This window comes from Carcharhinus amblyrhynchos, chromosome 17 (genome assembly GCF_965287045.1).
Source record: "Carcharhinus amblyrhynchos chromosome 17, sCarAmb.v2.hapA, whole genome shotgun sequence".
Taxonomy (NCBI): domain Eukaryota; kingdom Metazoa; phylum Chordata; class Chondrichthyes; order Carcharhiniformes; family Carcharhinidae; genus Carcharhinus; species Carcharhinus amblyrhynchos.
The window spans coordinates 28,529,104-28,548,650 of record NC_137340.1 but is presented as its reverse complement, the minus strand read 5'-3'; the positions used below and the strand labels follow the sequence as shown (position 1 = coordinate 28,548,650).

Genomic DNA, 19,547 nt, shown 5'->3' with positions numbered 1-19,547 from the left:
TAGATTGTAGAGACTGCGAAAAGGTAGAGAATGAAGGGAGATCTTAATGTGCCAAAATGGAGGGGTGAGAAACTAGCTTGTAAACGGATTAAATCAGGAACAAAGATTAAAAGGCAAACTCGCTGTTCCGACAAACATCCTAACTTCTCCCTGGGAGCAAAAACAAGGCATTCAATGTCTGCATTGTAGAAGCATATTTCAGTGTGAACACAGGAGACTCGGATTAATTGTATTTATTGTACAAAAATAGGCAGTACAAGTAACAAACTTTGTGATGACAAAATGTGGTCAATTATATACGAATAGGCTTGGTGTTTTCAAATTAAGCATGAAGTGCATTGCAAAACAGTGGTTTTCACAGCACTGAGTACAGTTAACACACTTATGTGAGCTGGTGACTGTGGTTATACATTGCATGCTTGAAAAGTTGTAACACTGCGGAATGTAACACAATGGTTCTCAACCATTATCTCCACCATCCATATTTGGAATGATACTAGGACTTCAACAGGGAAGGGGAAGAAATTAACAAGCAGTCCTTAAGCAGGATTTTTAAAAAAGTGCCAGTCTTTATGAAAGCTAATTCTTCATGTGCACTTTAGACTTTGTAAAAATTGTTTCAGTTCTAAAAATGCCTGCCTCATGTGGCTGCCACGCGGTGAAATGTGAAAACAGGAAGCAGAACCTGTGGCCAAGTGATGGAATGATGCAACCACTTGAACCTGCCTTTGCAAATGGCTGGTGAGGTAATGGCAATACAGAGGGTAGCGTAGCTGACTGTTATTGTCAGAGGCATCACCAGTCTATGGTGTACGTTAACTGCAGGAGTTCATGAAGCAGATGGCAGAATTATCCAGAGAGACTGCCAACAGATCCAGAACCTACACAGTCACTGCTAGGTAGCGACTCCTTTGCCGGTAAATGAGAATGAGGTGCTAACAGTGGGCCAGTCTCTGGCAAATCTAATACTCCCATTTCTTCTTCCAAAAGGCATGCAGTAAATAATAGGTGACCGCCACTGCTCAATATCATGGATATAACATCCAACAATGCCAGAGCATTGGGCACATTGACTCTCTGAAAGAGTATTGTACCTAGACCCACCTCCCTCCCCATCCATTTACCATGGCTAATCTACCTAAACTACACATCTTTGGACACAAAGGGGCAACTTAGCATGACTAATCCACCTAAACTACACATCTTTGGACACAAAGGGGCAATTTAGCATGGCCGATCCACCTAAACTACACATCCTTGGATACAAAGGGGCAATTTACTGTGGCCAATCCACCTAACCTGCACATCATTGGCCTGTGGGAGGAAACCAGAGCATCAGGAGGAAGCTTTCAGAGGAGACATGGGGAGAACATGCAAACTCCATACAAACTGTCACCCAAGGCCAGAAGCGAACTCAGGTCCTTGGCTCTGTGAGGCAACAGTGCTAACCACTATGCCACCATGCTGCCCACAAAGAGAAGTAAAATATGTAAAAATGGCTGTAAAATGTTGTTGCTAACCCTAACCTATGCTGCCCCCCCCAAACAGCCTATCTTGTATGGTCAGGCAATGATAAACACTACCCCTGGATGTTGCAAGGACCATGTAATAACAAACTCAGTCAAATTACCACAGGGTCTCTCAAAGGCATAGACTGACTCAATTCACAGACAAAGGCATTGTTCCCTGAAAGCAAGATGGCAACTGTGTCTCTGTAAATAACTTTCCAATAATGACAGGTAAATGAAGCTTTAACTGAAAAAGAGCTTTCTAGGAATTAACAAGAATCTGATGGTGAGATCCATGGAAGTACTGTCCATGACCACTGTCAATTATTGTAGGTTGATTTTTTTTAGGTTGGCCATTCTCTTTTGAACTCTTGAGTTTTAGAGATATTTAATATAAAAAAATACTGATTTTTTTTCTGAATTGACCCAGATTTCTTTGTAAGATTCAATACCTCTGCACTCATTTTCTCGTTTTAAGAATTCTAAAACTAGAAAGAGAAAAAAAAGGACATTAAAATGGTGTTAAAAATCTGATTGACCTATTGTTGAGCTACACTGAATATGTGCTTTACTTTGTAAATCACGTGATTAAAACTGACCTGGAAATAACTGACTGGGTAACGGAGGTCAAAGATGTTCCATTACCCTATTAGCCCTGTTGAGCATTAAAAATTAATTCAGAAAAATATTAGTATTCTCAAACATTTAAAGCCCTTTCATTATTCGGCAGGTTAATGGTACTCATAATGCACCTAAGGAGTTTTAACCAGTTAAACTATATTCTTCCTGATGCAGTTTACCAGGATAAACTTTGGAAAGTCTTTGTTCTGATGGCGCTTTTGACATTTCACAATAAACTTTACATCTATTACCACAAACATTTAAGATTCTTCAGACCAACATGTGTTAAGAGTTAAACTGTATAGCCTTTCTAATTATAAACCACTTGACAACAGGGGGCACTGCTACACAATATTTCCTAAGCTGGTTCTCAACAAATACTGATTGTGGTGCGATCGTGGACAGCAATCCTCCCCAGCAAAAACCAAATCATAGATTAATTGCATAATGTGCAGTGCAGGCATCTGTTTATAACAGTAACAGAGTTTTATACACAAAAAAAACTAGGCTTGCTGTGGACGGGGACCCTGACAACACACTGAACTTTGTCCCAGTTCAATCCATGGATGTAATAATTGACATTTCACCGGTCATCCTTTTGCATAAACAATTTAGACGATTTGATTATTTGTTCGAGAACATGCAAAGAATAGGACACAAAAGTTGGCAATTATTCTTGACTGATGGCAAATGCAGATGACAGGTTTTGCAAAAACTGAATCATCACAATTGTTCTGAGATATTCCTCTACAATCTTTAGCTCCAAGACTTAAACCGACAGGGAGGGAAGGAATAAAAAATAAGTTAAAAATAGTAGTTCTTCAATCCATTACCAAGCCATAATTATGGTACATGAATTCCTGGAAGACCAAAATAGGCACTATTATTGAAACCCCTTATGTATGTTTGGCAGCAATATTTAAACATATTCTGTAAAGATCTTGTCTTTAACCAAATTCATATCTGTCACTGAAAATCCCACAAAACATTTGCAAGAATCGTGAGGAATGACTTTTCCTGAAAAATTATTTACATAAACTTAGGGGTTCTGACGGTCACAGTGTCAAGAATTGACATTTTCCACGGGAAGTCAAACGATGGCATATGGATAGTGTCCTTTATAATTAGGGTTAAACTTCAAAACAAGCCATTTTGCTGAGTTTTGGACAAAGTCTTCAGAGAAGAGTTTAAAAATAAACTTAAAAAAATAACATTTTGAACTTGAACATCAATGTTTTGTTGAACATTCCACAATAGTGAAAAAAGCATTATACAAAACCCTTGATATTTTACAGTTCTATGAATTTGGTCTGCATTTATTTTTCCCATAAGAAAGAGTCATCATCTAGTAGCAAAGCCAGTTTTTCATTAAAGGGCCTATAGAAGTTCTCAAGAATCCTCCTGGTTTCCGGCAACATTGGTCCAAGGCTTTTGTCTTTGGGACGCCTGGTATTTGATGCAGGATTGTTTATGATGGCTGCCTCCTGTTGTTCTGTCAAGTTTCCTGTTGAAAAAGTAGCAGTACAGCTTTAGGAAAATACATCTAATAATAGCACGGCAAATTTAAACCTTTCCTTCTGAATTTGGCACCCTTTTTCTTTCCACTTTGTGAGCTGCCTTTTATTTTTTGCTCCTTATCCTGCCATTATTTAAAAGGGATAAGATATATTTGGTTGACATTTTGTGTCTGCAAGCTGAGGCTGGAAGTGATGGAAGGAAGATGTGACTTCTGAGTTAAATGGCATAGCTCAGTACAGTTATCAGAGTGTAATTTTTTAAACTGACATCTAGATATCCATTAACATTCAGCGACCTATTAATCAGCGAGGCTATTAATCTGAAGCACAGGCTACATGTGCTTAATAAACTGTTCCTTTTTACAAGAAAAGAGCGAGGCATTAGGTTACCAATTCAGCATTGTCCTCATTCCTATTAGCACTAGTAATGTCTTCAGTAGCTTGGTTAACCTGATGACCAAGAAAGAAGGGTTTGGGAGTTGACCAAAAAAATTCCAAGCAGCTGCAACGTCCAACTGAAAAGCAGGTTCAATTAAAGGTTGCATTTCATAGAATCTACAGTACAGGAAGAGGCCATTTGGCCCATCAAGTCTGCACTGACGACCATCCAACCCAGGTCCTAAACCCGGAATCTCATGCATTTACCCTACTAATTGCCCTGACACTAAGGGGCAATTTATCATGGCCAATCAATCTAACCTGCACATCTTCGGAGTGTGGGAGGAAACTGGAGCACCCAGAGGAAACCCACACAGACACAGGGAGAACATGCAGATTCCACACAAACAGTGTCCCAGAGGCCAGTGTCGATCCCTGGTCTCTGGTACTGAGGCAGCAATGCTAATGCTAACCACTGTGCCACCATGCCACCCTTCTGTGAATGAGCTTAACAAAATTTTGGTTTAATTCTTGAAGTCAATGGAATTTGTGAATTTATTGTAAAGAGGGCACTCCAAAGAATTAGAGGCTACTGATTAGTGGGCAGGCTACCAAGACTATATTATCATTTGAACCACTTGTAAATTCAGTTAATTCGGCCAAATTAACATTGAGAAGTATTATGGCCATTAATGTCCAGCCTCAATTATGTATATTGGTTCTTGCTGGGCTGAATTTTAGGAGGGAAAGCAGTTCAACAACAAGACTCTCCAATTAAGGTATTTACAAAGTTGATTTAAAACTCAGTGTTAGTAACCCATAAGATAGCATGGTCCATACCATATTATCATGAAATTTAGATTAGAAATCTTTTTTCCTCCCAGATAACAATGAAATATTTGATGTTATTGAACCATTGAATCAGCTAATTGCTGTTACATTGTCCAGTACAAATGCATATCAGCTATTAGATACTGGGGTCACATTCACTGACTACACAAACATAAAGATGACCATAAACTAAAAGATTATTCAGCTACAATATCCCAGAATTTGACTTCACTGGATCACAGAATACTGCAGTGCAGAAGCGCCCTTCAGCCCATCGAGTCTGCACTGACACATGAAAGGCACTGACCTGCCCACCTAATCCCACTTGCCAGCACTTGGCCCATAGCCTTGTATGTTACGACATGCTAAGTCCTCATCCAGATACCTTTGGAAGGATGTGGGGCATCTCCCCTCCACTACCCTCCCAGGCAGCACATTCCAGAACGTCACCACCCTCTGGGTAAAGAAGTTTTTCTTCAAATCCCCCCAAATCTCCTGCCCCTCACTTTCAACTTGTGTTCCCTTGTAACTGACCCTTCAACTAAGGGAAACAGCTGTTCCTAATCCACCCTGTTCATGCCCCTCATAAACCTGAACACCTCAAATCAGGTCGTCCCTCAGTCTTATCTGCTCCAGAGAAAACAACCCAAGGCTATCCAACCCCTTTTTATAACTTAAATGTTCCCTCCCAGGCAACAGCCTGGTGAATCTCCTCTGCATCCCTTCCAGTGCAATCACATCCTTCCTATAATGCGGCGACCTTCTTTTCCTATGCCTATCTTTGGAACACTTTGAAATCTAAGTTGGACTGGATCCCAACTTAGATTTATAAAAATTTTTTTATATAAGTAGCTGAATGTCTCAGTTTTGGAACATAGAGAAGGAGTCCATTTAGCCCCTTGAGCCTATTCTGCCTTTCAGTTTAATCATGTTTTATTAGAAGGTAAGGCGGGGAAAGGTTTGGTGGTTACAGCTATAGTGTGAGAAGTGAAAATAAACAAATGTACTGTGAAAATAAAGCTCTACTTTTCTCAGGTTACCAGCAGTAATGGCCGTACAATCTGAAAGGATTGGTAACTCTGTCACACCCCCTATAGGTCCGGACTCACGAAGCAACTCTCTAAAATAAGAGCTTTGTTGCAATATGCAAAATTACATGGGAAAGGTTGCCTTGGAGGGAAAGAGCTGAAGAACAGCCTTCGGCCAAGAGGGTTTTTAAAAGACCAATAGATATTAAGAATATTTTGGGTGTTATTTTCACTTTACCATTCAAGTAAGATTAACACCATAGAATCATAGGGCCTGATTTTACCATTTTCATTCTAAGTGCTGAATCTGGGCACAATTCAGATCCAACTTGGAAACCTATTTTCAGGCACCCCCATTCACATATAGCCTGAAGAAAAATCGTGAGTCTGAATCATGCTGTGGGCTGGGTTTATTGCGCCCGAAACACTGCAGCTCCGATCGGAGCACATGTAACGAAAAGAAATTTTCATTGTTCCCGTGTCACATCGCTCCCAGGCCAAAAAAAAGCGGATAAAGTGGTTTGGGAGCAAAAAAACGGGAGTGATGGCCCCCACAGACATCGCCTCACCCCTACAGCATAAATGTCCCCATTATCCACCCACCTCCCCCCACTACCCAGACCGATCTTGACCCTCTGCTCCCCTTCCCTCTCACCGATTGCCCACAGAGTGGCAGTAGTACCCCCCTACCCCCTGCACACCACCCGCCCCCCCCCCCCCCCCCCCCCCCCGCACCAGAAATCCATCTGGCCTCTCTTCTCCAACCACCGCCCCCACCAGAGAATGATCGGGCCTCCCTCCTTCCCATCCCCTCACCAAAGAATAAACTGGCCCGCTTCCCCCTGAAGCCCCCACCACCACCGATCTAATTAGAGAGCCTCGAACATGATGGTAAAGGGGGAAATGCTGATAAAGTTTGGGTGGGCAACCTATTAATTCAGTTTAAATGCATGCAAATACATTTAAATTGCCATTGCACCCGTTTCGGGTGCGGTTCGGATCCATTTTCAGGCCTTGGTAAAGCCGGCATCTGTGTGGACACAGGCACGAATCGCGTCATGCCTGACTTTGGCAAGTTTTCGTGTCTGTAACGGTCAAATCGGGCCCATAGAATCCCAACAGTGCTAGAGGAAGCCATTCAGCCCATCCAGCTTACACTGACTCTCTGACACAGCATCTTATCCAGGCCCAGCCCCCAGGACCCCACACTATCCCCGTCACCCCACATTATCCCCGTAACCCCACTAATCCCCCTAATCTACACATCTTGGGACATTAAGGGACAATTTAGCAGGCCAATCAGCTTAACCTGCACATCATTGGACAGTGAGGGGAAACTGGAGCATCCGGAGGAAATCCATGCAGACATGGGAATAACATACAAATTTCATATAGACAGTTACCTGAGACCAGAAGTGAATCCCTTGTGCTGTAATGCTTTTAACAGAGGAATGCAGTTTAATCTGAAAACATACCCAAGCTTAGGAATTCAAAAGACTCTGTGCATACTCTTTTTCAAATTAGCGGCAAATTGTGCTGTACGGCAGTAGGGCTAACCACTGCGCTGTCACCAGTTCCAAACTATTTAGAAGCAACCTAATCGGGGGGCGGTTGAATTCCAGGCCCAGTATGCCCAAAGTGACTTCAATTTGAGTTTTTGCTGAAATGAATCTTACATATTGAATTGGCTGATCCCTAGAGTTCTCAACAATATATCTTACAAAGCATACTACTATCAACTACTATGCTCTGGAATGATTTGTTTTCAACAAATGCTTTTAACAGAGGAATGCAGCTTAATCTGAAAACATACCCAAGCTTAGGAATTCAAAGACTCTGTGCATACTCTTTTTCAAATTAGCGGCATGTTCTTCCAGTCGGAGAATGAGGAATTGGTTTTTGTTATAAACTGTGTACCAGTCCCACAAAAAGACAGCATACAATCCAATTTGCAATCTCACCTAAAAAGATAAAGAAAGACAAAATTGGCAATTCCACCCTCGTTCATCTGTTTCTTTTGTGGCCAATCACTTTATACGGCCAATAGTAGTGAGTATTTTAAAAAGGAGTCTGATCAAGTTTGTCTCTTTGGATTACTGTACTAGCATTTTGTTAAGATCAGCAGCACAACACCAGTGCACTGCCACTCTGCACTAGAGGTGAACGGAGGGCCTGTCTTCAAAAACTCCCATGCCAGGAATTCCCAATGGAGAGAACACAGGAGGAAGGAATAAGACAACAAGGGGAACACTTCCATGAGGTTTTCCCAATCTCCTATTGTAACCTCAGCATAAATCTTAATGAAATGGTGCAAATAGCAATGTTTAACCATTTACCCTATTTCTCCAGGATTTCACTGATGAAGTTACAGTGAGAGGTCGTGAAAAGTGCCTCAAGAAATTTCCAACATAGCAGGCCAGGTCAACCCATGCCATCCTTAAAAAAAACTGTTATTGACCAATTGGAAAGAGATAACGACAAGAGGCCAAAGAAGAGATGATCTAACTGTCTTCTTGGTCATGGAATGCTGCAGTTACCATCAAGTTTCAATACCAGGCACTGTCGATTGTTGTGAAAACCCATCTGATTCATTAACATCCTTTAGGGAAGGAAATCTGCCGTCCTTACCTGTTCTGGCCTATGTGTGACCCCAGAGCCACAGTAATGCGGTTGACTCTCAAATGCCCTCTGGAATGGAGGACAGTTAGGGACACACAATAAATATGGCCCAGCCAGCGACACTCATGTCCCATAAACTAATTTTAATAAAGAAATTTTGCTTGATAAAGTGGACGGCAGCATAGCAATCCTGTTGCCATATGAAGATTATCATTTTGCAGAAAAAAGCAAGTAGATTGCAGCCGTTTGTTCACAACAACCTGCATTTTAACTCCAGTCCCTCCAGGTAGCCCAAGACACAAGGATGAAGATTGTTATGTTCTTCGATGGATGATCTTGTGACCTAGTGGCTAAACTTCACTAAAGAATTTTAATTAATTTTGAATATTTTTTCCAATAATTCATATGAACACATTGAAATGGAAGGTGAAAATATACAGATCTTTTCCGGCAAGCAAAAGCAAATCAACTCATAGCATTTCAAATGATCTATAGTTGGAAAAATTCTACAGGGATAGAAAAAGTAATCGAACACAAGTTAATGGGAAGCATTAAAAATAATGTGCCATCAATTGTATTGAGTTATGGACAAGATTGAAGTGCTAGTGAAGGCAGAACTTGAACTTATCACTACAGACATGGTAAATTAGGTGGCATTAATGGTCTCTTATATGGGATGTCAATACTTCTATTAAAGCAACATATTATGTAAATTGAGTGGCTGCTGGCAAATGCATTGCATTCTCAATTTTCCACAGTTAGTTTCCAGGTAGATAAGGCAAAAGAGAACTAGCTTTATTCATTGCCATTCCATCTGTGAGACTAAATGGCGGGCAAGGAATTACAGGAGATCACTACGTGTCGGATCTTGTCTCAATCTAAGTAAACAAATAAGCATTTTACTGCAGGAATTACGGGATGTTGATCAGCGGGAACAGAAACTGGAATTTTGCCCTTGCAACAAAAGATGTCTTTACAGTCAGACAGCCAAGCCCAAACTTGTTTAAGAACATAAGAACATAAGAACATAAGAAATAGGAGCAGGAGTAGGCCATCTGGCCCTTCGAGCCTGCCCCGCCATTCAATAAGATCATGGCTGATCTGTCGTGGCTGATCTGTCGTGGCTCAGTTCCACTTTCCCGCCCTCTCCCCATAACCCTTAATCCCCTCTCTTATCAAAAACCCATCAACCCGCTTCTTAAAAATATTTAGCGAGGCAGCCTCCACCACTTCAACGGGCAGAGAATTCCAGAGATTCACCACCCTTTGAGTGAAGAAGTTCCTCCTCAACTCCGTTCTGAACCGCCCCCCCTTTATCTTGAGGCTGTGCCCCCTAGTCCTACTGTCTTTTTTGAGCGGGAAGAGTCTTTCCACCTCTATCCTATCCATCCCATTCATCATCTTATACGTCTCAATGAGATCTCCCCTCATTCTTCTAAACTCTAACGAGTACAAGCCTAGTTTATTCAGCCTCTCCTCATAGCTCAACCCCCTCAACTCCTCAACATTTACCTCAAGCTGAATAGCCAACGGGATGAATAAGTACAAAAGGATAGGGAACAATTTCTGTCAAAAGTCAGTCTGAGGCTGGGCCATTAGGCCAACAGCAAATAACGTGAGCGGAGGCAAAAACTGACATATGCTGGTAGTTAAGGTTTACGCTGTAGGTATTGATACATTCCAAAGTCATTAGTGCTAGGAAAACACATCACAGCATTTTCATTTTAATATATTCAGAATTTTTTTACACTATATTGTTTGAAAAATTGCATGAAAATATATTTTGTCAGGAGGATTTTTAACAACACTGTGTATATATGTTTTATTTATGATCCTTAATAGCCAGAGAAGGCGTGCACCCTCTGAGTTGGATTCTAATACATGGCCTAGAAGTAGACAGTGCATTCGAACACACCAGGCCCGATTTTACCAATTGGAACCTAAGGGCGGGATCTGGACATAATACAGATCCGACACTGGAATCCTCTTTGCAGTGCGCCCATATGATTCTTGCCAGCTCCGGTCTGATCCGGGCAGTGGGCGGAGTTTAGCGCTGCCGGAACGATCGGAGCTCTAAACTGTGCATGCGCAGTTCAAAAAAAAACTGAAGCAGTGCACCCAGGCGGGAAAGAGGAAAACTGCAGAGGAAGGGGGAGGATGGACTTGGGAGAACCTTGCAAACTGAAAATGATGTAGCATCTTCTTTGTGCTGCCTAATTATCTTTGGGAAAGGTAATTAAACTAGTGTCCTAATGAGCAATTAGTGACCTGTATAATACACTTGTGATCTGTAACTGGATTGTTGATGTCCCTGTAGCCATGAATCAGGTGCTCAAATGTTCAGAGTTACGTGGTGAACTTGGAAGGATTGTCCGCGTGGTGGAACTTGGTTGGAAATAAGATTCGAGGAGATTACCAAATCTGGGAAATCAACCATAGAGAAAAGAAGTTTGTATCGGCAACTTTTCTCTCACATTCCATGGCAGATGTGCCCCTACTTATGAATCTGATTTGCACGGACAACATTGGGTGCAGCTAATCTGCCTCGGGAGCAGCCTAGGACCCTTTCTTTCATCTTGTTTTCATCAGAACATTGCACAGAATTAGAGGAATTCCCTTTGGAAGATAATGTCAAAATTATAATCGCAGGAACTAAAAACCTGACAGTCAAAAAATTTGGGAAAATATTTCAAAATATGGATGGGGGGATATAGGCAGCTGAGAAGCAGTGGTGCTGTCTCCCGGGGGAGGGTCTGATCTGGGGGGAAGGGTTGGGTGGTCTGCTCGGGTGGTTAACCCGGGGTGAGATCTACAAAGGATGGCCGAGGAGGATGAGCTTTGGAGGTTCCCCCGCAGAATAGGAATCCGCTTCGGATTTTTATTCTGCAGGTCGCTTACAGCACAGATCCGGAATGGACCAGAAGACATTTTGCAGCGTCAACCCAGTTTTTAATGGGTATATGTCTACAGTTTTAAACTGTAATATAAAATAATGTAATATTTCTGGACACCAAATTGGTAGACTCTGTGGGCTCAGAGCAGTTGCTGGCTCTGTCAAACAGTGATAGAGTCATACAGTACAGAAAAAGTCTTTCAGTCCATCGAGTCTACATCAACAATATTACAACTAAAGATGCTCTATTCCCATTTTCCTCGCTTGTCCCAAATCCTTGAATATTATGATATTTCAAGGAGTCATCCAAATATGTTTAAAACGTTGTAAGGTTTGAGCCTCAACTATCGTCCCAGGCACTGCATTCCAGATTCCCACCACACTCTTGAGTGAAAAGGTTTTTTCTCAAATCCCCTCTGAATCTCCTGCCTCTTATCCTAAAACTATGGTCTTCCATGACGGGCCCCTCAACCAAGGGAAAAAGCTGCTCCCTACTCACCCTGTTCGTACTCCTCATAATCTTATACACCTCAATCATATCCCCCCTCAGCCTTCTCTGCTTTAAAGAAAACAACACTCACCTCACAAAGGGGCAAACCCCGAAAGCTAGTGGCGTTTACTACCAAATAAACCTGTTGGACTTTAACCTGGTGTTGTGAGACTTCTTACTGTGTTTACCCCAGTCCAACGCCGGCATCTCCACATCTTAAAGAAAACAACCCAAGCCTGTCTAGTCTCTCCCTATAGTTCAAGTGCTCCTTTCCAGGCAATATTCTGGTGAACTTCCCTGTACCCCCTCCAGCACTATCACATTTTGCCATACTGATGCAGTAAGGAGGTCTTCTAAAAGGCTTGAACACACTGGAGAGGGACTGACTTTGCACCTCTCCATGCTATACTTGAGCTACAAGTACACGGTGTTGATAATTGGTACCAAAAATGTTCTATGCACCAGTGCACATTCCTCACTTGAATAAGATCATATGGTTTGCAGTGCACACCCAAATTTTGAAAAACAAAATTTAATGTATGACTACAAGAATTAAAAATGTTACGTTTAATTTGGTTCTTTGCCAATATAAATTGGATCTTTAAATGTTGGCAGAAAAAAGAAAAATAGAGACTTTTTGATGGCATGAATTATAAATTTGCCTGCCAAGTATTTCAGTTCCAATTTTACCTCTTTTTCTATAGTGTCAACATGCATTTGTACATCAGAACCATTCAGCTTGGGTGATGTTCACATGGTAGTTTCTGCCTTGACCATTTACAGATGAGCGTTGAGTATGTTGGTGAGATTGTACATCGAATCTTACGTACAGGAGGAGGCCATTTGGCCCATTGAGTCTGCACCAATTCCCTGGCAGAGCATTTTACCCAGGCCCTATCCCTGGAGCTCCATGTATTTACCCCACTAATCCCCATAACCTACACATCTTGGGACACTAAGGGGCAATTTAGTATGGCCAATCAACCTAACCAGCACATCTATGGAGTGTAGAGGATACCAGAGCATCCGGAGGAAACCGATGCAGACACAGGAAGAATGTGCAAACTCCACAAACAAACAGATACCTAAGGCCGGAATTGAACTCGGGTCCCTGGTGCTGTGAGGTAGCAGTGCTAACCACTGAGCCACTGTGCCATCGTGGCAAGGTTGCACTATGCGCTTGAGACCCAGAGCTAATCATTAGTTGCAGTTAAGCAGAGGGGGAAAGTAGTCATCCAGGTTCAATGTTTTTCTTCCCCTAATCTTCTTTGGGACTTGGAGCTGAGGGTTTTCATGATCATGGCATTGTTCACACTGATGTTAACCATTTTCTGGAGCCAGTGGAATGCCACATAGGGTAGCAGTACTAAAGAAATAGTCAGAAAGTGTAACCAGTTCGGATGAAAGATCACTAGGCTTGAAACAGTGGGCAGGATTTTCCATGCAACCCGCTGCGTGTCCCGCAGTGGTGGAGATGGCCTGCCCTTAGCCAGTAAGGGGATCTTATAGTCCCACTGTTGTCAACAGGGTTTCCCATTGAATTCACCCCTCGCTGCCGGGAAACCCGTGGCCAGGGTGCACTGATGGCTGGACCGAAAGGTCCTGCCAGAATGATCAGCCAGAAAGTTCTAGCTGTTAACTCTGCTTCTCACCACAGATGATGCAGAACCAGCTGACCTTTCCCAGCATGTCACAGAAATATTTGGAGAAAGTTCACTGTCACAACAGCGAGAAATATGAGACGAACGGCACAGGTCTCAGGCTTGCCCTGCATCGCAATCCTTCAACAGTCAACTTTTTGGATAGTTGGAAGCTTGAAATTAATACTGGCAGTGGGGGGAGGGGATGGGGGCTTAACACACCAATGAAACCAGCGTCAGTGTGCTCGGCCGTCAATGCACAGGGTACCCCGATCTCATGGCGCATCGGAGATCCCTCTCCCATCTCCGACAGCCATCAGACCTCCCCCTTTGTCAGTGGCATGTTCTCCACCCAGCCTGACACGGGGTTGCCCATATTGGGACATCAGACCCCTCCCCATGGGTTTCCTGGCTGACCCCCCCATTCCAGACATGACCCCCTTCGCAATCCACCCTGGCGTGACGCCTCTGCATAGCCGTGCCACCATGGGTGATACAGTGGCAAGCAGTGCTGCCTCACAGCACCAGGAACCCCAGTTCGATTCCCAGCTTGGATCACTGCGTGGAGTCTGTACATTCTCCTCGTGTCTGCATGGGTTTCCTCTGCATGCTCCAGTTTCCTCCCATGGTCTGAAAGACATGCTATTAACTGCATTGGCTACGTTAAATTCTCCCTCAGTGCACCTGAAGAGATGCATGAGTGTGGCGACCAGGGGATTTTCCTAGTAACTTCATTGCAGTGTTAATGTAAGCATACTCGTGATGACAATAATAAATAAATAGAGCCTCCCCCCATCATTGCCCCCATTCAGGCCCCATCCCCCGGCACACCGGCAGTGCCTGATATCCCTAGCCAGGATGTCTGGTGAGCAGTGCCGGGATGTCTGGTGGGCACTGCCAAGTGGGAACTGCCCAAAGACCACTGTTTGGCCATGCTCCTGACCACCCACTGGTTTTGATGGTCTCCAGGCTCCCACCCCGGCATGACCAGCTCATCAGGTCTGCGCTTGTGCAGACCAGCGGTGATTTGTGCTGGTGTAACATCTCGCTGGAGAGGTGGGAAGCATCCGGGAGGGGGAAGCATGCATGCTGACCTCGCTAATGATATTGAAATCCAGTCAGCCTCGTGCTAATGGTGTCCACGCCCTTTCTGGGCATGAAGTGGCCCACGCTACTCGAAAGGGGTCAGGAAAACTGCAAACAGTTTTGTGCCGGACACAATGGGATTTGCCGCTTTGTAGATTGTTTTCCCAGCTCGCCGCACCCACAGAATCACACTCCACGTGTGAAGAACTGTCAGGACATTATAAATTACAAGGTCTGGACAGAAACAGTCTGAACAATAGAAACATAAAAAGCTGGTTTTCCTCCCAATCGCTGGTGATTATGTATATTACAGTTCACTCAGGGAGGAGTTGCTTTGGTGACAAGCATTTTATAGTCAGATCCTTAATGCTGTCAAATGCAAATTCCAAATTCTAACCAACAAGCTTAGACTTGTAAAGACTCTCTCAGATACGACAATTAACTTAATTGCCAGGCAGCAAAGTGGTTTAAGCACAGTGAGAATTCCCCTTCTTCTGAAGTTCTCTGCCCAAAGGCAGGACCAACCCAGGCTGTCATCATTTCCACCACAGATAGAGAACGGCGGCAGGCTGCATATTCACCACAACCTGCATACATTATTCAGATGGCAACAACCAGCTTCCCACTTTTTGCATGGATCGTTCTGATTTAAGTGTTGAAATTTTCCAGCCCCGCCAGCTGCGGGATTGAACCCCTTGTTGTTGGTACCAATCTGATTCATACTGGCTGCCCAGTCAACTCAGCCAACACGGTCCAAGTTATTTTTTTGTTAATTCCTGTGACATGGGTGTCATGGGATGGACCCAACCCGAGCTGCCCTCGGGAAGGTGGTGCGTTACCTTCTTGAATACAACTGAGTGGCTTGCTAGGGCATTTCAGAGAGCAGTTGAGAGTCAACCACATTGCTGTGGCTCTGGAGTCACATGTAGGCCAGACCAGGTAAGGATGGCAGATTTCCTTCCCTAAAGGACATTAGCGAACCAAATAGGTTTTTCTAACAATTGACAATGCTTTCATGGTCATCAGTAGATTCTTAACCCTCCCAGATACAACAATTTTTTTTAATGGAATTCAAATTCCACCGTCTTCCATGGCAGGATTCGAACATGGGTTCACAGATCATTAGCTGGGTTTCTGGATTAATAGTCTAGCGATAAAACCACTCGGCCATCGCTTCTCCAACATGCACTTTTACAAGCTATAGTCCAGATCCACAGATAGTGATGGTAGAGGCTCCAACATTCTATTCATTGATTGACAAGGAACCTCTCACACTGTAACTGCCTGCCAATGGAGGTATCTGCAGTTTGGCCACATTATAAATACACCTCCCTTGGCCATTAAAACCTGGAGTGGGACATGAACCAAGAGTTCCTGGTTCAGGGACAGGGATCCAAATCACTGCACCACAAGACCTCTTTAAAAGTGAGATATCTAATGGTATTATTCCCAGGATAATCCAAAATAATACTATTATTCATTCACATCCGGACAGAATTGAGAGACATGACTGTCATGACTGTTTATGTGACCATCACTAAAAGGTACTTACAGGCATGGCAGAGTTCACGGTGCAGTTGTACACACAGGATCTGAGGGAAGAGTGCATCAAACATCCATCGAATATTTGCAGCGAATCTTTTACTTTTTCGTGAAAATCCTCAACAGATTTGTTAGCGCTTATGAAGTACAGATAATCAGAATATAGCCTAAAAAAGTGTGAACATATTAGTATCATCCAAGGGCATAAACTGAGTAACTTAATAGCAAAACATACCACTTTTACAAAAGCTAGTCTTCTTTCTCCGTATTACTGCTTTTCTTTAACATGGGGGCTTTTTTGGAACTTTTTTTTTCTACGTTCACAACAATCAATTTAGCGGCTTCAGGATAAAACTCCCCAGATTTCAAATATTAGCGTCAGATTTAAAAGCATAAATTAGTTATTGCCTTCACTCGACATTGTCATTGTACTTTGTAGGATCAGAGTGAGAAACGAAACTGAAGTTTCACTATTAGTATTGCCTTTGAAATTACGTAACAATGACAAACAACATCCGTTTCTCTAAGATTTGCTGGTTGCTTGACAAGATTCAAGATGTGTTAAAGACTTGAGAGGAGCTTAACATTGAGGGATATTGATTCTGGTGGTGTGAGGGAATTGAACTAACAGAGCTACATAGCTGAACAATGGAATGGATGAAAAAGAGTAAGTGAGTGCACATTAATACATTTCCCCTCCTTTCAGACTTGGTTACTCAAGGCCTTAGAATACATCACTTTGAACAAAAGACTTGAGGGAGAGGATTAATGAAAAGGAATTTTAAAATTACTCATAATCCTTTACAACTGTTTGACTATAATGGAAAGGTTATAAACCTATGGTAAAGTTTTAAACCTATGCTTAAGTTTAAAATCTATAAATTATTGTCCCTTTCTTTATCAAAAGTTTTAAACTTGATGTTCTTGGCAATTAAGTGTACAAAGTACAGAAATCAAACAGCACACAAAAATAGTAGGAAATCCTCCTTTCATCCACACAACATTGCTACTTGCATACTAGTGTGTGTGCAGCATGCACACTGGTGTGTGTGCAGCATGCGTGCACACACAGCATTGGAGGTATCTAAGCCCATTACGTAAGGAGAACATACCCATCTACAATGAAAATTAGTTGGCCCTCAGTCATCAGGTTTCAGAAGAAGTCACCAAGATCACAATTCTTAGCTATTCAGAACATTATAGGAGGGAGAAAACAAAAGAATGAAATAAAATAATGGGAGAGACTTTTTAGAATTATCCCGCAAGAATTCTATATGTAAAATACAAAACAAAAATATTCAGAGGAGGAATAATCATAAATTGAGAAAGAAATTAGTGATGAGAGAAAACAGAATATGGGTGCATTTTCTAAGTGTAGGTAACATTAGAATTTAAAGGATCTACTCTGTTCCAAATTGATAACGACTACCTGATCAGCACAAGTAATGTTTCCTTCATCTACCCCATTAAATGGAAATCCCAATGATTTAGCAGATCCTTGAGCATCTCTACTTTAACTATGTTAAAACATTCAACCCATGACCCCAGACTGCCACAAGGCTCAGGACAGTTCAAGGAAGACAAAACATATAACTTTCTGTAATCTGCGGTGTGCCATCAGGCACAAGTCCACATTTAAAACATGCTAACTATACTTGACAGGCTATCACCAATAAATACTATAAATGAGTTTAATCTGTACCCAGTCCCTAGCTGGGGCAGCCCTACAATTCTGCAGCAACAAACAACTCAACTCCAAACAAAAAGGCAATAAAGATGGCTGGGATGAGAAATAGCGCTGTGCAACTGGAGAGCTTTCTTTAGGTAAAGATTAAGGGACCATGTTGAAGCTGAGCAAAAGAAACCTAATGCCCAGCATCATCATATCTGAGCTGGTAGTACATGACGTTAACAACTGATTCAAAAGAAGATTCCAGAAAGTTGGCACTGACACCTTCACCTTTGTGAGCACAAATATTCACTACACTATTTAATGTTAATGCCTTTAAAGTTAAATGTTAAAACTAAAGAAAAAAACAGACAACATTTGTAATTAGCAGCTATTCTGCACAATACTGTAAATATTAATTAAAGTTAAATGTTAAAACTAAAGAAAAAAACAGACAACATTTGTAATTAGCGGCTATTCTCCACAATAATGTAATGTTAGAAGACATTTTGTATCTGTTAAGGATCCCGCCAGTGATCAATGGTGAGCCGTTTCTGCTGCCACAAGGAGATTAGAAATTCCTGCTCTACATGTGGAACTGTCAGGACATTGTAATTCAACAACATCGCTACTGAAATATTGGATCTAGGATTATGTTATGTTTTCCCTTTTTAGATATGAAATGAATCATAGAATTCATAGAATCCTACAGTGCAGAAGGAGGCCATTTGGCCCATCGAGTCTGCATCGATCACAATCCCACCCAGGCCCTATCCCCAAAACCCCATGCATTTATCCTAACTAGTCCCCCTAGGGACACTAAGGGGCAATTTAGCATGGCCAATCCACCTAACCTGCACCTCTTTGGACTGTGGGAGGAAACCGAAGCAGACACAGGGACAGCATGCAAACTCTGCACAGACAGTGTCCCAAGCGGGAATCACACCCAGGTCCCTGGTGCTGTGAGGCAGCCGTGCTAACCACCGTAAAAGTAAAATGAAACAATCCAAGTTAATTATTTTCGAGAAATTCTTGTCAGCATAGAGTTTTTAAAAAAATCAAATAACTGCATTTGTCAGTACGAAGAATTAAAATACAGTTCCTTGTACAATTACTGCACTAAACCTTGTCAATAATTTTGAATACTGATGGGATTGGGCTGAATGGCTCCTTAGGGCGTCCGTTTGAATCTATGGTACCGTTGTTCTGTTCTTTATATCAGACAGCACGGGAATGAGAGAGGTGCATTTTGCCTCACTTATATTGGCCAGGTTACTGCTGACAGACAGTGGCTCCAGTTTCCTCTGAAATCTGTAGTTCCACTGCACGTCACAAAAATACATCAGACTTTGGCTGCCACGTTGACTGTAGCTGAAACACTAGCAGCAGTGCAGCATCATTTCTGCGCCAAGCCACTGACTTGGATGAATTTCAGAGGGCGCCAGTGCAGGTGTGCCAATTTCAGACTCACACAACATCAGTTCAATGCCAAATTCCTACCACAGTCCTGGCACCAATTTGATGCAAAAATTCATAACAGGCTATTACATCTAAAGTACTTCAGCAATAATTGCCATAGCTCTCCAAAATGTTTAGCTTTGTTAACTTTCCCAAACCACTGTCAATTTCTCCACATGTCTCTGGCTTTTCCTAGGGTGGAATTTCAACGATGCTTTGCCCAACCTCAGAGAAGCTGGAAAACTGGAGTCAATAAACTGGGGAGTT

The 19,547-nt window shown here is 42.4% G+C and overlaps 1 protein-coding gene across 2 annotated transcripts in view; it reads right to left on the bottom strand.

Moving 5' to 3' along the window:
* Positions 1 to 218: 218 nt before the first annotated feature.
* The window catches only part of LOC145354402 (carbohydrate sulfotransferase 15-like), a 77,717-nt gene continuing 58,388 nt past the window's right edge, over positions 219 to 19,547 (bottom strand). For both annotated transcript variants that reach the window (XM_080205674.1, XM_080205675.1), the window contains 3 exons: positions 16,164 to 16,320; positions 7,697 to 7,844; positions 219 to 3,633 (listed from right to left, as the gene is read on the bottom strand). In XM_080205674.1, the coding sequence (XP_080061800.1) occupies positions 3,446 to 3,633; positions 7,697 to 7,844; positions 16,164 to 16,320 (493 nt within the window). In that variant the 3' untranslated portion in view covers positions 219 to 3,445. The remainder of the gene's footprint in view (positions 3,634 to 7,696; positions 7,845 to 16,163; positions 16,321 to 19,547) is intronic.